Below are 17528 nucleotides of genomic sequence, written 5' to 3'. Positions count from 1 at the left end.
TGGAGCAAACAACTTTGAGCTGAAACCTCAATTAGTTTCTCTGATGCAGCAGAACTGCAAGTTTCATGGACTTCCATCTGAAGATCCTTTTCAGTTCTTAACTGAATTCTTGCAGATATGTGATACTGTTAAGACTAATGGAGTAGATCCTGAAGTCTACAGGCTCATGCTTTTCCCTTTTGCTATAAGAGACAGAGCTAGATTATGGTTGGATTCCCAACCCAAAGACAGCCTGAACTCTTGGGATAAGCTGGTCACGGCCTTCTTAGCCAAGTACTTTCCTCCTCAAAAGCTGAGCAAGCTTAGAGCTGATGTTCAAACCTTCAGACAGAAAGAAGGTGAATCCCTCTATGAAGCTTGGGAAAGATACAAATAGTTGACCAAAAAGTGTCTTTCTGACATGCTTTCAGAATGGACCATCCTGGATATATTCTTTGATGGTTTATCTGAGCTATCAAAGATGTCACTGGACACTTCTGCAGGTAGATCCATTCACCTAAAGAAAACGCCTGCAGAAGCTCAAGAACTCATTGACATGGTTGCTAATAACCAATTCATGTACACTTCTGAAAGGAATCCTGTGAGTAATGGGACGCCTATAAAGAAGGGAATTCTTGAGGTTGATACTCTGAATGCCATATTGGCTCAGAATAAAATATTGACTCAGCAAGTCAATGATTTCTCAGAGTCTGCATGGAATGCAAGCTGCATCTAACAGTACTCAAGAGGCATCTTCTGAAGAAGAAGCTTATGATCCTGAGAACCCTGCAATAGCAGAGGTAAATTACTTAGGTGAACCTTATGGAAACACCTATAACTCAACATGGAGAAATCATCCAAATTTCTCATGGAAGGATCAAAAGCCCCAACAAGGCTTTAATAATGGTGGAAGAAACAGGTTTAGCAATAGCAAACCTTTTCCATCATCAACTCAGCAACAGACAGAGAACTCTGAACAAAATGCTTCTAATTTAGCAAATCTAGTCTCTGATCTATCTAAGGCCACTGTAAGTTTCATGAATGAAACAAGGTCTTCCATTAGAAATTTGGAAGCACAAGTGGGCCAGCTGAGTAAAAGGATCACTGAATTCCCTCCTAGTACTCTCCCAAGCAATACAGAAGAGAACCCAAAAGGAGAGTGCAAGGCCATTGACATAAGTGCCATGGCCGAACCTGTAAGGGAAGGAGAGGACGTGAATCCCAAGGATGAAGACCTCCTGGGACGTCCAGTGATCAATAAGGAGCTTCCCTCTGAGGAACCAAAGGAATCTGAGACTCATCTAGAGACCATAGAGATTCCATTGAACCTCCTTATGCCCTTCATGAGCTCTGATGAGTATTCCTCTTCTGAAGAGAATGAGGATGTTACTGAAGAGCAAACTGCCAAGTTTCTTGGTGCAATCATGAAGCTGAATGCCAAATTATTTGGCATTGATGCTTGGGAAGTTGAACCTCCTTTGTTCATCAATGAACTAAGTGATCTGGATCAACTGACATTGCCTCAGAAGAGACAGGATCCTGGAAAGTTCATAATACCCTGTACCATAGGCACCATGATCTTTAAGGCTCTGTGTGACCTTGGTTCAGGAATAAACCTCATGCCCCTCTCTGTAATAGAGAAACTGGGAATCTATGGGGTGCAAGCTGCTAAAATCTCATTAGAGATGGCAGACAGCTCAAGAAAACAGGCTTATGGACAAGTAGAGGACGTGTTAGTAAAGGTTGAAGGCCTTTACATCCCTGCTGATTTCATAGTCCTGGATACTGGAAAGGAAGAGGATGAATCCATCATCCTAGGAAGACCTTTCCTGGCCACAGCAAGAGCTGTGATTGATGTTGACAGAGGTGAAATAGTCCTTCAATGGAATGAGAACTCCCTTGTATTCAAAACTCAAGGATCTCCCTCTGCAACCATGGAGAGGAAGCTTGAAAAGCTTCTCTCAAAGCAGAGTCAACCAGAGCCCCCACAACCAAACTCTAAGTTTGGTGTTGAACTCCCATATCCAAACTCTAAGTTTGGTGTTGGAGAGTCTCAACAAAGCTCTGCACATCTGTGAGGCTCCATGAGAGCCCACTGTCAAGCTATTGACATTAAAGAAGCGCTTGTTGGGAGGCAACCCAATGTTTATCTAATTCTTATTTTTATTGTTTTTCATGTTTTCTTAGGTTCATGATCATGTGGAGTCACAAAATAAACAAAAAAATCAAAAACAGAATCAAAAACAGCAAAAGAAAAATCACACCCTGGAGGAGCATCTGTCTGGCGTTCAAACACCAGAACAGAGCATAGTTCTGGCGCTGAACGCCCAGAATGGGAGCATCCTGGCGCTAAACGCCCAGAACAAGCATGGTTCTGGCGTTCAACGCCAGAAATGGCAGCAAATGGGCGTTGAACGCCCAAAATGGGCACCAACCTGGCGCTGAACGCCTAGAGTTGTGTGCAAGGGCATTTTGCATGCCTAAATTGGTGCAGGGATGTAAATGCCTTGACACCCCAAGATCTGTGGACCCCACAGGATCCCCACCTACCTTCACTGACTCTCTTCTCTCTTCTCAATCATCCTCTATTCCCAATAAACACTCATCCCTTCTGTCTTCCATTTACCACTCACACCCATACACCCACTTACCTTCAAAAATTCAACATCTCTTTCCCACCCAATCCCACCCATATGGCCGAATACACACAGCCATCCATCTCCTCCATATCCTCTTCTTCTTCTATTCTTTCTTCTTTTGCTCGAGGGCGAGCAACATTCTAAGTTTGGTGTGGTAAAAGCATAGCTTTTTTGTTTTTTCCATAACCATTGATGGCACCTAAGGCCAGAGAAACCTCTAGAAAGAGGAAAGGGAGGACAAAAGCTTCCATCAAGGGTCTATAGCTCAGTGGTAGAACATTTGACTGCAAATCAAGAGATCCCTGAGATACCTCAGGGGATACATTTTCTTCCACACAATTATTGGAAGCAACTAAGGGTGGAACATCAAGAGCACTCCTTCATCCTTCATGAAATCAGAGAAGATCTAAAAGCAATGAAGGAGGAGCAACAAAGACAAGGAAGAGACATAGAAGAGCTCAAGGACATCATTGGTTCCTCAAGAAGGAAACGCCACCATCACTAAGGTGGATTCATTCCTTGTTCTTGTTTCTTCTGTTTTTCGTTTTCTATGTTATGTGCTTATCTGTGTTTGTGTCTTCATTACATGATCATTAGTAGTTAGTAACTATGTCATAAAGTTATAAATGTCCTATGAATCCATCACCTTTCTTAAATGAACAATGTTTTAATTCAAAAGAACAAGAAGTACATGAGTTTCGAATTTATCCTTGAACTTAGCTTAATTATATTGACGTGGTGACAATGCTTCTTGTTTTCTGAATGTATGCTTGAACAGTGCATATGTCTTTTGAAGTTGTTGTTTAAGAATGTTAAATATGTTGGCTCTTGAAAGAATGATGACTAGGAAACATGTTATTTGATAATCTGAAAAATCATAAAAATGATTCTTGAAGCAAGAAAAAGCAGCAAAGAACAAAGCTTGCAGAAAAAAAAAAATAGGCGAAAAAAAAATTTAGAAGAAAAAGAAAAAGCAAGCAGAAAAAGCCAAAGCTCTTAAAACCAAAAGGCAAGGGAAATAAAAAGGATCCCAAGGCTTTGAGCATCAGTGGATAGGAGGGCCTAAAGGAATAAAATCCTGGTCTAAGCGGCTAAACCAAGCTGTCCCTAACCATGTGCTTGTGGCGTGTAGCTGTCAAGTGAAAACTTGAGACTGAGCGGTTAAAGTCAAGGTCCAAAGCAAAAAAAAAGAGTGTGCTTTAGAACCCTGGACACCTCTAATTGGGGACTTTAGCAAAGCTGAGTCACAATCTGAAAGGGTTCACCCAATTATGTGTCTGTGGCATTTATGTATCCGGTGGTAATACTGGAAAACAAAGTGCTTAGGGCCACGGCCAAGACTCATAAAGAAGCTGTGTTCAAGAATCATCATACTAAACTAGGAGAGTCAATAACACTATTCGAATCTGAAGTTCCTATAGATGCCAATCATTCTAAACTTCAATGGATAAAGTGAGATGCCAAAACTATTCAAGAGGCAAAAAGCTATAAGTCCCGCTCATATGATTGAAGCTCTGTTTCATTAATAGTTTGGAATTTATAGTATATTTTCTTCTTTTTATCCTATTTGATTTTCAGTTGCTTAGGGACAAGCAACAATTTAAGTTTGGTGTTGTGATGAGCGGATAATTTATACGCTTTTTGACATTGTTTTTAGTATGTTTTTAGTAGGATCTAGTTACTTTTAGGGATGTTTTTAATAGATTTTGTGTTAAATTCACATTTCTGGACTTTACTATGAGTTTGTGTATTTTTCTGTGATTTCAGGTATTTTCTGGCTGAAATTGAGGGACTTGAGCAAAAATCAGATTCAGAGGTTGAAAAAGGACTGCTGATGCTGTTGGATTCTGACCTCCCTGCACTCAAAGTGGATTTTCTAGAGCTACAGAACTCGAAATGGCGTGCTTCCAATTGCGTTGGAAAGTAGACATCCAGGGCTTTCCAGAAATATATAATAGTCCATACTTTGGCCAAGAATTGATGACGTAAACTGGCGTTCAACGCCAGCCTTCTGCCCAAATCTGGCGTCCAGCGCCAGAAAAGGATCCAAAACCAGAGTTGAACGCCCAAACTGGCACAGAAACTGGCGTTCAACTCCACAAATGGCCTCTGCACGTGCAACACTCAGGCTCAGCCCAAACACACACCAAGTGGGCCCAGAAAGTGGATTTATGCATCAATTACTTACTCATGTAAACCCTAGTAGCTAGTTTATTATAAATAGGACCCTTTACTAGTCTTTTTGACAATCTTTGGTCTTAGTTTTATTCCATTGTTCATCTTAGGAGACTATTGATCTCGTTTAGGGGGCTGGCCATCTCGGCCATGCCTGGACCTTCACTTATGTATTTTCAACGGTAGAGTTTCTACTCTCCATAGATTAAGGTGTGGAGCTCTGCTGTTCCTCAAAGATTAATGCAAAGTACTTCTGTTTTCTATTCAATTCATCTTATTTCGCTTCTAAGATATCCATTCGCACCCAAGAACGTGATGAAGGTGATGATTATGTGTGATGCTCATCACCATCTCCCCTATGAACACGTGCCTGACAAACACTTCCGTTCTACATGAAATAAGCTAGAATGAATATCTCTTAGATCTCCTAACAGGAATCTTCGTGGCGTAAGCTAGAATGATGGCGGCATTCAAGAGAATCCGGAAGGTCTAAACCTTGTCTGTGGTATTCTGAGTAGGATTCAATGATTGAATGACTGTGACGAGCTTCAAACTCGCGAGTGCTGGGCGTTAGTGACAGACGCAAAAGGAGGGTGAATCCTATTCCAGCATGATCGAGAACCGACAGATGAATAGCCGTGCCGTGACAGGGTGCGTGAGCATATTATTCACTGAGAGGAGGGGATGTAGCCACTGACAACGGTGATGCCCTTGCATACAGCCAGCCATGGAAAGGAGTAAGACAGATTGGATGAAGATAGCAGGAAAGCAGAGGTTCAGAGGAACGAAAAGCATCTCCATTCGCTTATCTGAAATTCCTACCAATGATTTACATAAGTACCTCTATCCCTATCTTATTATATAATATTCGAAAACACCATTATCACTTTATATCTGCCTGACTGAGATTTACAAGGTGACCATAGCTTGCTTCATACCAACAATCTCCGTGGGATTCGACCCTTACTCACGTAAGGTATTACTTGGACGACCCAGTGCACTTGCTGGTTAGTTGTATCGAAGTTGTGACAATTATGAATTAAGATCAAAGCACCAAGCTTTGGAGCCATTACCAGGATTTGTTCGAGCCTGGAGATCACAATTTCGTGCACCAACCATCAAGAAGCTTGATGCCAAGGCATCTTAGGCTAGTTTCACTAGCATTTTTCTGTTAGTTTTAGTTGTTTTATGCATTTTCTTGAGCTTAAAGTAACCAAGAATGGTTAAATGAATAGCAAAGCAATGAACCATCCAAACAGTATGATTTTAATGCAAATTCCATGAGTTTTAGTTATATTACTTGAATGCTATGAATGGAAGATTTCTCATGAAATTTTGCAAGACTTTGATGCAATTGTTTGGATGATTTCAGGGAAGAAGAGGCTAAGCAAGGAAGCAACAAAATCAATAAAGGAAGCTTGAATATCACATGTGGAGTTTAAGTTCCAGTTTAAGCCTAAACTGGAGCTTAAACGCCAAAATCAGGAAGGCTAAGAAATGCTGGAATTGAAGTTTAACCTCCAGTTTAACCTTAAACTGGAGGTTAAACGCCAGAAGTGAGAAGGACACCAAGGAGGGCAGTTCCACGTTTAACCTCCAGTTTAACCTTAAACTGGAGGTTAAACGCCAGAAAGGGGAAAGGCACCAGGGAGCCATTTCCACGTTTAAGCTCCAGTTTGACCTTAAACTGGAGCTTAAATGTGTTCGACCAAGTTTCTCCTCCAGGGTTGCTTTCTCCATTTCCACGTTTAAGCTCCAGTTTAACCTTAAACTGGAGCTTAAACGTGTTCGACACCTCCAGGGCTACCTTCTAAGCTTCCACGTTTAAGCTCCAGTTTAACCTTAAACTGGAGCTTAAACGTGTTCGACCTCCAGGGCTACCTTTCTCAGCTTCCACGTTTAAGCTCCAGTTTAACCTTAAACTGGAGCTTAAACGTGTTCGACCTCCAGGATGCCTTCTTCCATTTCCACGTTTAAGCTCCAGTTTAACCTTAAACTGGAGCTTAAACGTGTTCGACCTCCAGGGCTGCCTTTTCTATTTCCACGTTTAAGCTTCAGTTTAACCTTAAACTGAAGCTTAAACGTGTTCGACTATATTACCCTCCAGGGCTGCCTTCTTCCATTTCCACGTTTAAGCTTCAGTTTAACCTTAAACTGAAGCTTAAACGTGCTTCCACAAAAGGCATCACTGGAAGTGTCTGGCGTTTAAGCTGCAGTTTAAGCTTAAACTGCAACTTAAACGCCACTCTTGGAAAAGGTTTCTGGGCCAAAAATATTGCGGTTTAAGTTAGTATTTGAGCACAAACATTAACTTAAACTTACTCTGGTATGAAACCCAATTGAATATCATGGTTTATGGGATTGGGCCTGAAGGATTGATGAGTCTGAAATTTCAATTTATTGAGTCATGTGTCATTATTTGATTATCACTAAGTTGGCTCAATGAATGTTACAGAATTTGGATCAACAGCCTCATCAAGATTATGGATCATAAACCCAAGGCAAAAGGAAAGCAGGGAGAAGCCTCAAAGCCCAAGAAACACAACAGAAGCTCAATATAGAAAGTGTATAAATAGGATAGAATTTAAGTTAGAGAGGGCACTGGAACTTTTACCTTTTCATTTAGCTAGTTTTTATATCTTTGTAGTTGAATTCAGAGCTATGACTCACTAAACCCCTTTCGTTGGGTTAGGGAGCTCTATTGTAATTCAATGAATCTATAATAGTTTATCTTCTTCTTCAATCTTTTCTCTTGAATTTTGTTAGAAAGCTTCTCGATCTAATTCCATTGGGTAGTTGTCTTGGGAAAGAAACTACCCATAATTGGAATCCTTCGGAACCTTGGGAAAGGAATGGAGGATTCATGCTAGAGAAGCTTTCTCACAGTGAATTGGATTGGGGTTTGGATGGATATTGTGACATGTAATCCTACCAAATTGTGGTTCATGAAACTGTGTGGTATAATCAGTGATCGAGCATCATCTCTTCTTATGAACATTTAAACCAAGGGATTGGGAATTTGTTTGTTTTTAGAGAGAATTGGTGAGCCAAGGGATTGGGATCCAATCATATAAGATTGCCAAGCAAAATTTAATGAACGCATTGGTTGAGGAAGAGATAAACATGTTTTGATTCGGAGATCTCAATATCTCCTAACACCCAATGAATTCCCCATTTCTGATTTCCACTTTCTCTTTACATTCTGCAACTCAATTCATGCAATCACCCCCATTCCCTTTTAATTTCAGCAATTTAGCTTCTGCTCTTTAATTCATGCAATTTAAGATTCCGCCATTTCAATTTCTTGTCATTTACTTTTCCCGCCAATTTTACATTCCGCAATTCTCATCTAAATCTTGATTCCGCTCAACTAGAACACACTTCTAATCCGAATTGCTCACTCAACCAATCCTTGTGGGATTCGACCTCACTCTATTGTGAGTTTTTACTTGACGATAACCGGTGCACTTGCCGGAAGGAATTTTGCCGATCGTGCAATTTCCTAAATCGTAGCATAACTAGTTTATGCGCATCAAAGCTCAATCCTCATTTTCATTGTGTCATCCTTAAGCTAGAACCTCTTTTGGGGCAAGCTCGATAACGAATAACGAAGAACCTAGTTTTTGAACCGTATCGGTTAGGAGTTTTGATTCTAGCTTTTGTAAATAGTCTCAATTTGATGAACCGGACTCGATTTATGAGAGAAGAGAGATAATAGTATAATATTATCATTATATTAGTATTAGAAGATGGTTGAATGATATTATAAAGTTACCTGGGCAGTTTTAGATAAAAACAGGAAATCGGTTTAACCGGGTTCACAGTTTTCTGGTGCAGCTTAGCACAGGAAATATTTGATGACTTTAGCAATGCTAATGCCTCATCATACATGTTCCATTATCATATTAAATATGTTACTAGTGTCATTTATGCTAGTAGCTCAGAAAAGAATTTTTAGAGATGTTTTTACAAGTGTTCCGATACATCTAGTTTTAGTAGTTATACACCTGAGATATTTTAATATTATTTTAATCCACGTCCAAGCCAACCAATCACAACTCACCCTATACCCCCAAGACCCCCAAGGCTGTCTCATTTGATCATTGTGGCCGAAAATCATCAAGAGAAAAAGGAGAGAAAAGTTCTTAGTTCCAAATCTTCAAAGCTTGATTTCTTCTGAACTAAAACTAAAATCAAAACTCCGATTTTACCAAAATAATCCTCTCTTCTTCCTCTACATAACCATATAACATATCAAGTCTGAAAATAAGGTGAGATGGCTGCCTCCCTCCCTCTTCAATTCATTTTTCAAGGAAACATTCTTAAACATGTGTTTTCTTGATTTTCTTCGTTAGTGTTCATACCCTGGGTCGAGCTGTCCGACCCGAGATGTTTTACCAACAAGATGACCGACCTCTTCAGGTCAGGACAAACTGACCTCTTCTCAAAGAGCTCGGCCAAGTCGATAGGAAAGCCCAAAAAAGGGCCCAACTCGAGGAATACGACCCAAATCCAAAGGCAACCCAAGCCTATAGAGATAAGGGTGATTCCCTTGAAGATAAGCTGACCTTACCCAAAGATAAGATAAGATAAGATAAGATAAGATAACTAACTTATCTTATCTAAAAAGGTTACTATCACACCTCTATAAATACACTAACTCATAATCTGATTCTACTAAAAACCTACTTAATACCCTTGCTAACTTAAGCATCGGAGTCCCTTGCAGGTACCACCACCCTCCGGTGACCAAGGATCAGTAGCGCAGCCAGTCCAACAAGTCGGACATGACAGCTCCGGCCGCCACCCACCAGCCGGACACGTCATCTCCGACCAGTACAGAAGATCTCGTCCGAGATCGACCTACAATTTTAGGTAACCCCTCGGAAAATTGGCGCCGTTGCTGGGGACCCGGAAGTCATCCCATCACCAAGGCGGATGAATAGGACAACGACCATGACTCAGATCTAGAGGATAGAACACCGCACAAAAACGCAGACACTACGCCAAAGGATACTCCTCAACTTAACAATGAGAAGAATTCTCCAAACGCCGAAGCAATGGAGGCACTTCAAGAATGTTTAAAACAACTTGAACAAGAAGCCCTACATCAACGAGAAGCTGAGAAAAACCTAAAAAGGGAAATAAGACGACGCCGGGAATTGGAGGACAAACTCCTAAAAATCAAAGCCGATCTCAAGGCCAAAGCTAATCGATCCTCCCATGAGGATAGCTCCCGCAAGGACCAAGATCCATTTACCGAGGAGATTATGAAGACCAAAATCCCGAAAGATTTTAAGCTCCCGGACATGACTTTGTACGATGGCACTACAGATCCCGACCATCATCTCAACAATTTTAGAAGTAGAATGTACATCACCGACGCCTCAGATGCAGTTCGCTGCAAAGCCTTCCCAACTACTCTAACAAAGACGGCAATTAGATGGTTCGACAATCTACCTCCTAGGTCCATCTCAAGCTTCGACGACTTAGCCAAGAAGTTTCTGGCCAGATTCTCCATCAAAAAAGACAAGGCTAAGCACGCCCCAAGTCTACTAGGAATCAAGCAAGGAGACCAGGAAAGTCTTCGCAACTACATGAAAAGATTCAACAAAACATGCCTAGACATACAAAGCCTACCAACAGAGGCCGCTATCATGGGCCTCATCAATAGCCTGTGAGAGAGACCTTTTAGCCAATCTATATCAAAAAAATACCCTACATCTCTGAACGAAGTGCAAGATCGAGCGGAGAAATACATCAACATGAAGGAAAATTCTCGACTAGGAGAGACCTCAAAATCCGGATTCACCTATCCCTTCCGAGACAAGGATAAAGAGTCCAAAAAGAAGGAAGATCGACATGGGGAAAAAATAAAAAAAATACCACAATTACACCCCTCTTCGGGTGTCCCTTGTGGACGTCTACAGAGAAGTCTGCCACACTGAAAAAATACCCCCAACTCGACCTTTCAAAGGCAAAAAAGGAGGAGGAAATCGGACCGAATATTGTAAATACCATCGAATCCGTGGGCATTCCACCAACGAATCTTTTGATTTAAAAAATGTCATAGAAAAACTAGTAAGAGAGGGAAAACTGGATCGGTATCTGGCCACCCGGGACGATGAGCAAAGAAAAAGAAGATGTCGGACGAAGATGTCGGACGAACAGAGCGATCACCTCGTACACCAGAAAGACATGTCCATATGATACATGGGGGATTTGCGGGAGGAGGAATCTCCAAATCATCTCACAAAAGATACCTTAAAGAAGTATATCATGTCGAGGGGAAAGAAGAAACACCCGACGCCCCTGCAATTACTTTCACCAAAGAAGACGCATCCGGTATCATCTTAGGACACGACGATCCCATGGTCATCACAATTATACTAGCGAACGTAAATCTCCACCGCACCCTGATAGACCAAGGGAGCTCCGCCGACATCTTGTTCAAAACTGCCTTCGATAAGCTCGGCCTGGAAGAAAGAGAACTTAGAGCGTTTCCAAACAGTCTATTCGGACTGGGAGACACCCCAGTTCAACCACTTGGATACATATCACTACACACAACCTTCGGGAAAGGGAACCAATCAAAAACACTCAAGATTGACTACATCGTGGTTGACGTGAGCTCAGCCTACAACGTCCTAATAGGTCGGACAACATTGAATCAGCTCGGCGTAATAGTCTCGACTCCACATCTGTGCATGAAATTCCCAACTGCAGAAGGGATAGCTACAATAAAAGCATATCAGAAGATGGCGCACTGCTGTTATAATGAAAGTCTAAACCTCAGAGGCAGAGGAGAAGAATTCCACACAATCGAACTCGGTGGAGTTCAGAGACGGGAAGAACTTCGCCCACAACCCGAAGGTGAAATAGAAAAAGTCCAGATCGGAGATATCCCGGACAAAACAACCAATATTGGTACGAACTTAAAGGGAGACATAAAAGAATCAATCGTACAGTGCTTACGAGATAATATCGACCTTTTTGCATGGGAAGCTGCAGACATGCCGGGCATAGACCCCAAATTAATGTGCCACAAGTTGGCGGTCTACCCAGGATCTCGGCCAATACAACAAAGGCGAAGAAAGCTCGGGCCAGAACGATCCAAAGCTGTGGAAGAACAGGTACAAGCTCTACTAGAAGCAGGATTCATAAGAGAAGTCAAGTATCCATTATGGATAGCTAACGTCGTCTTGGTGAAAAAATTAAATGGGAAGTGACGAATGTACACCGACTACACTGATCTCAACAAAGCTTGCCCAAAAGATCCTTATCCACTCCCAAGTATCGATGCCCTGGTAGATGCCTCCTCCGGATACAAATACCTCTCGTTTATGGACGTATATTTGGGATACAACCAAATCCCAATGTATCCACCCGACCAATAAAAAACTTCATTCTTAACCCCAAAAGTAAACTACTGCTACATCGTCATGCCTTTTGGTCTTAAAAATGCGGGAGCTACTTATCAGAGATTAATGAATAAGATCTTTACCGATCACATCGAAAAAATCATGGAAGTCTATGTGGACGACATGTTAATAAAGACACAAAGTTAGGAAACGCTATTATCTGACCTGACCCAAGTGTTCGATATTATAAGAAGGTATGGCATGTGACTCAATCCTGTAAAATGCACCTTCGCAGTAGAAGCTGGCAAATTCTTGGGTTTTATGCTCACACAAAGAGGAATAGAGGCAAATCCGGATAAATGCCGGGCCATACTCGACATGAAGAGCCCGACTTGTGTCAAAGAGGTACAACAACTCAACGGGAGGTTGGCAGCCTTGTCCAGATTTCTAGCCAGATCGGCAATAAGATCTCTCCCCTTTTACGCTACTCTAAGGAAGGGAAAGAAGTTCGAATGGACAACAGAGTGCGAGCAAGCCTTCTAAGATTTCAAAAAATTCCTCGGACAACCACCTATCCTAACACGGCCATGGGAAGGAGAACCACTCATATTGTACCTCGCAGTAGGAAGTCGGGCAGTAGCCTCAGCACTAGTTCGAGAAGACGACAGTGGGCAACAACCCATATACTTCATCAGTAAAGCATTACAAGGGTCCGAGTTGAACTACCAAAAAATAGAAAAATTTGCATACGCCCTTATACTAACATCTCGATGACTTTGTCAATACTTCCAAGCCCACACCATTAGGGTTCGGACTAACCAGCCTATAAAAAGGGATTTTGTAGAAAGCAGACCTAGTAGGCAGAATTTTGCAATGGGCAGTCGAGTTGTCCGAATTTGATCTTCAATACGAAGCTCGGACAGCCATCAAGTCACAATACCTAGCCGACTCACTACAAGAAAATAAGCTTTTTGCCACGCTTTTAAAGCGTACCAAAAGGTGCAAAAAAGCGTACCGATAGCCTTTCGCCACACTTTTTGAGCTATCGGTACGCTTTTGAAAGGGTCACATCTGCCAGCGTGCCGGTTGATCTATCGGCACACTTTTCTTGATCTATTGGTATGCTTTACTTTTTGCCACGCTTTTATCTATTGGTACGCTTAAAAGCGTGACTGTATGTATAACCCTATAGCCACTTTTTTAAAGCGTGCCGAAAGATGAATATACAGCCACGCTTTTAAAACGTGCCGAAAGATGGATATACAGCCACGCTTTTAAAGCGTGCCAAAAATTAAAAACTTGTCGTTACACTTCAAAAGCGTGGCCTAATCCTTTTTCAAATAAAAAAAGAAAAATAAGAAAAATAGAAATACTAATAAGTTAATCTTTCAAATAAAATATAATACTAAAAAATTAATCTTCCATTGATTTATATGAATTATGTACATGATAAAACATGAATAAAATATTTAAAAAAATAAATTCAAATTCCAAAATAAACATTTAAAAAAATTACAATTCTATGTTATAAAAAATCTAATCTAATTCCTAAACAACATCCGGACTAATTTGTAGCACACGAATGGTTGCCCGCAACTCTTGTATAGCTGTTGGAGGTGGAGAAGCTATTGAGCAACAGTAACCTGTATGCATGGGAACTATACAACAAATTGCAAAATCAGTACTAATTTCAACCATGTCAAATTTGTCACTTAGTAATCAAAACTAGTAGCCTCCTTTTTATAATAATACATACCTGCAACAAGACCCGAGTCATATGTGTAGACATCACCTCTGACCTGAACATATTAATATTAACTCTCATTACTTGGTATAGCATCAGAATTCAGAATATTAGAGGCTAAAGGCAGATTTAAATTTCATACATTGGGTTCCCAAATAAAAAATATAGGCACATTTTTCTAATAGCAAAGTGAACAAATGAAAATTTTCATCTCATCTCATTAAATCATTTCATTAACTGAATTAATGTAAAAAAATTCATGCCGGCATCAAGGAAGCATTAGTGAAAAGTATGCATTAAAATCACATAAAACATTGACAAATGGAATGTAAACATTGCATTGACTGCAACGATAGCAAGCAGCCATAATGAATCAAATGATGCATATAAGTTGACACTAGTTGAGCATGTTCAAACTTGAAACACCAGTTACATTAAAAAAAAAAGAAAAATACTCGATGTCTAAGCTGAGGTTTCAACAAATACAACATATAGCTATTACTAAGTAGTGGAATTTCACACTAAGAAGAATAGTGGCAAACCATATGGTGGTAGTGTCCAATTACAGCCAATACCACTATACATTAATGCATCATCTGTTATCTGAAAGCTCATCAAAATTCACAGCACTGAGTTAACATACAAATGAAACCTAGAAAAAAGTTATGATACCTTGATAGTCTCACTTAAATCTCCAAAACCGTGGAAGCTGTGCAGGGGGCAGAACTACTAGCGGGCAGCTACTCCAAGAGCACAAATTGTAATAATCTCATTAAAATCATATTTCTTTATTTCTCAAGAAGTTATCAATTAAGAGTCTCCTATATAAATACTCTCTGAAGTACCTAATCATATCACTCTGCATCACAAGCATGTTGCAGAGTAGTTTATTATAATTCAAAAATCACAGAAAATATACACATGGTCATTGGTTAAAAATGGACTCACCTCTAGATCTTGAATATGCTCAATGCGTGGGTCCTCAAACTTAAACTTTCGAATCACCATTCTTTCTCTATCTTCCTGCATGTAAGGCAACACAGTTGACAGTTCATCCATAAACTCTTTTTGAAGATTTAATGTAGATTATGGTATACAGAGCTTAGCAGTTCCTTGTTTGAATCCTTATCATTTAATAAAGCTTGAGACTGAAGTGCTATATCTTGGACAGAGATAGGCTCAGACCTAGCACCCTTTGTTGCAACAGCCCGCTATCAAGATGATGAATCAAGTAGTTAGGAAGTCAAACAAATCTTAAAAGCAATCAACCAACGCAAACTCAAACATTCTTAGGCAAAAAGCAAGGTTAGTTGCTTGTAGATATACACAAACAGCAGGTGTGGATTTTGATAAGGTTTTCTCACCTATTATCAAACCTGTAACTATTAGAATAATCTTAATCATAGCTTTATCAAAAGGTTAGGCAGTGAAGCAGTATAATTTTCATGATGCTTTTCTAAATGGAAATCTAACCGAGACTATTTACATGTCTCAACTCCCTAGTTTTGTTTACTCAAATTCAAACCTTGTTTGCAAACTAAACAAGGCAATATATGGTTTGAAATAAGCTCTTAGAGCTTGGTATCTAACCATTACTGCCACCTTACAATCTTTTGGATTTATGAGCACAAAATCAAATCCTTTCCTCTTCACACATTTTACAACTACTTCAATTATTTATATATTTATTTATGTTGTTGATATGCTTGTCAGTGAAAGTAATTCTACTACGATACAAACTATTTTAAACAAATTACATTCAACTTTTCTATTAAAAGAACTTGGAGATCTAAATGATCTAAATTTCTTTTCAACTACTGGATATTGTGTTTACTATGGATCGAATATGATTTTCTGGAATGTAGAAAATAAACCACTGTCAGTCGTAGTTCCACTAAAGCATAGTTTAAAGCATTGGCAGTAGTGTTTGCAGAACTAATCCAAATTCAAAACTTGTTAATTTTCCAGCCTTTGAACACCTTTTGATGCGCCCACTGAAACTGCCTTAGCAGACTCAAATGATTCTAAGCACAAATATTGCATGGGAAAGAAAATAAACATAAGAATACTCATGTTAATCATTAACCCTGAGCAACAAAGTGGATTAAGAATGAGCTATGATACAAAACCCTACCTTGAAGGCCTCCATATGGTTTCAACTTCTCAAGAACTAAAGCTAGAATTGGTCCATGAATGTCTAAAACTTACTGTCATTGCAGCAGAGGCTGGCTTCAGAAGTTGTGCAGCTTCAGCAAAACTGCTTTGCACAGAAAGTTGCCTAGATAACCAATCAAAAAGTTCTTTACGCCCCTTCCGCACCAAGTTTAGAATCCGTCAAAGCAATTGTAATATAAGGAACCTACAATAGTAGCATACTCAGAGGATAGACACAAGACAGAAGAATCACTTAAAAAAAGATTGAAACAGACCATTTTATTAAATTAAACTCCTCCCAAGTCAAATTGAAGTGTAGTCTTACAACTGTTTGAGAGTGGAATTACTTTCTTGACTTACTTTCTTGACCTCCAAGCCTCTGAACAGCATGGACAAAGGAGAGATGAAGATTAGGAGTCCAACGAAGCCTTAACATCTTTGATCTCACATATTGTCTCACACCACTCCCTCTCTTCCCTTCTCTTGATGCTGTGCTGCTGCTACTTGGGTTTGCTGAATTCCCTTCTTCATTGTTATCCTCCTCCTCCTCCTTTGCTTCATTATTATTCTCTTCTTCCAATTCCTCATCATCACTCATAGCCGCTCCTTCATTCATGTCAAATGAATTTTTCTCACCCTCATTATCATTACTACTCTTGCCGCCACTTCCTTCATTATTCTCTTGATGAATCTCAAACCTCTTTGACATATTTATTTATTTTAGCAGATGCGATGCTCAGTATAAATGCTACAATAATTTCTTGAATTCCTCCTTTACTAAATTACCTCTGAAAACCAAAACAAGGATGCAAACATTTAAATATACACACAACTAAAAACAAATAATTAAATAAGAACATACAGGCTGTAGTAGTGACCACTCTCTATCTATATATACAGTAGTAATTAATTACTAGCTAGCCTTTAAAACCTATATTCACTGAAGCAATTAAGCTGCCTACTTCGCTATCTGATCTTTAATATACCTTAGCTTGAAGAGCGCTGTGAAAAAATACAAGAATAAGTTATTCCAAAATGTCTGCCTGAACAAAGTTCAAAAGAATAAAAAGAACAATCAGAACCCATAGGAAGCTTATCTTCTTCCATTAGATAACATGATGGAAGAAAAAATACAATCAAATATCTCATAGTTTTTCAGTTATAGAAATGTAAGGGATAAAGCTGACCTTCCCAGGGTGATTATACAAAGACGAAAGATCAGAGAAAAGAGATGGAACTCCCTGGAGAGAATACAAAAGAAAGAAATCACAATCAACTTCGAAAAACCTGAGCGAGGCATAATTTGAAGCTAAAAAGAAACTTGAATACCTTAGTTAGGGGAGGCCTAATGTAATTATCTGCTGCTGCTCTAAATTTGCCACCTTGCAAAAAATCTAGAGGTATTCTCTGCCAAACGAGATTCAGCAAAGAATGAACTCAAAGAATGAGCACCACATATCAGTAGCTGAGCACTAC

At 39.8% G+C, this 17528-nt stretch overlaps 1 protein-coding gene and 1 non-coding gene across 2 annotated transcripts; both read right to left on the bottom strand.

Moving 5' to 3' along the window:
• Positions 1-298: 298 nt before the first annotated feature.
• On the bottom strand, positions 299-406 carry LOC148548900 (small nucleolar RNA R71). The gene has a single exon (XR_015898125.1). It is a non-coding gene; the product is annotated as a small nucleolar RNA R71 (small nucleolar RNA).
• A 15655-nt stretch (positions 407-16061) lies between these two features.
• LOC148548899 (uncharacterized) lies at positions 16062-16761 on the bottom strand. Its single transcript, XM_088496188.1, has 2 exons — positions 16400-16761; positions 16062-16176 (listed from the first exon to the last, which is right to left on the bottom strand). Exons 1-2 carry the CDS (start codon positions 16759-16761, stop codon positions 16062-16064), a joined length of 477 nt encoding a protein of 158 aa, XP_088352314.1.
• Between the last annotated feature and the right edge of the window lie 767 nt (positions 16762-17528).

This window comes from Arachis ipaensis, chromosome B8 (assembly GCF_059453495.1).
Source record: "Arachis ipaensis isolate K30076 ecotype BB chromosome B8, ASM5945349v1, whole genome shotgun sequence".
Classification (NCBI taxonomy): domain Eukaryota; kingdom Viridiplantae; phylum Streptophyta; class Magnoliopsida; order Fabales; family Fabaceae; genus Arachis; species Arachis ipaensis.
Note: the sequence above shows the minus strand (reverse complement) of the source record. Positions and strands in the feature narration are given on the sequence as shown.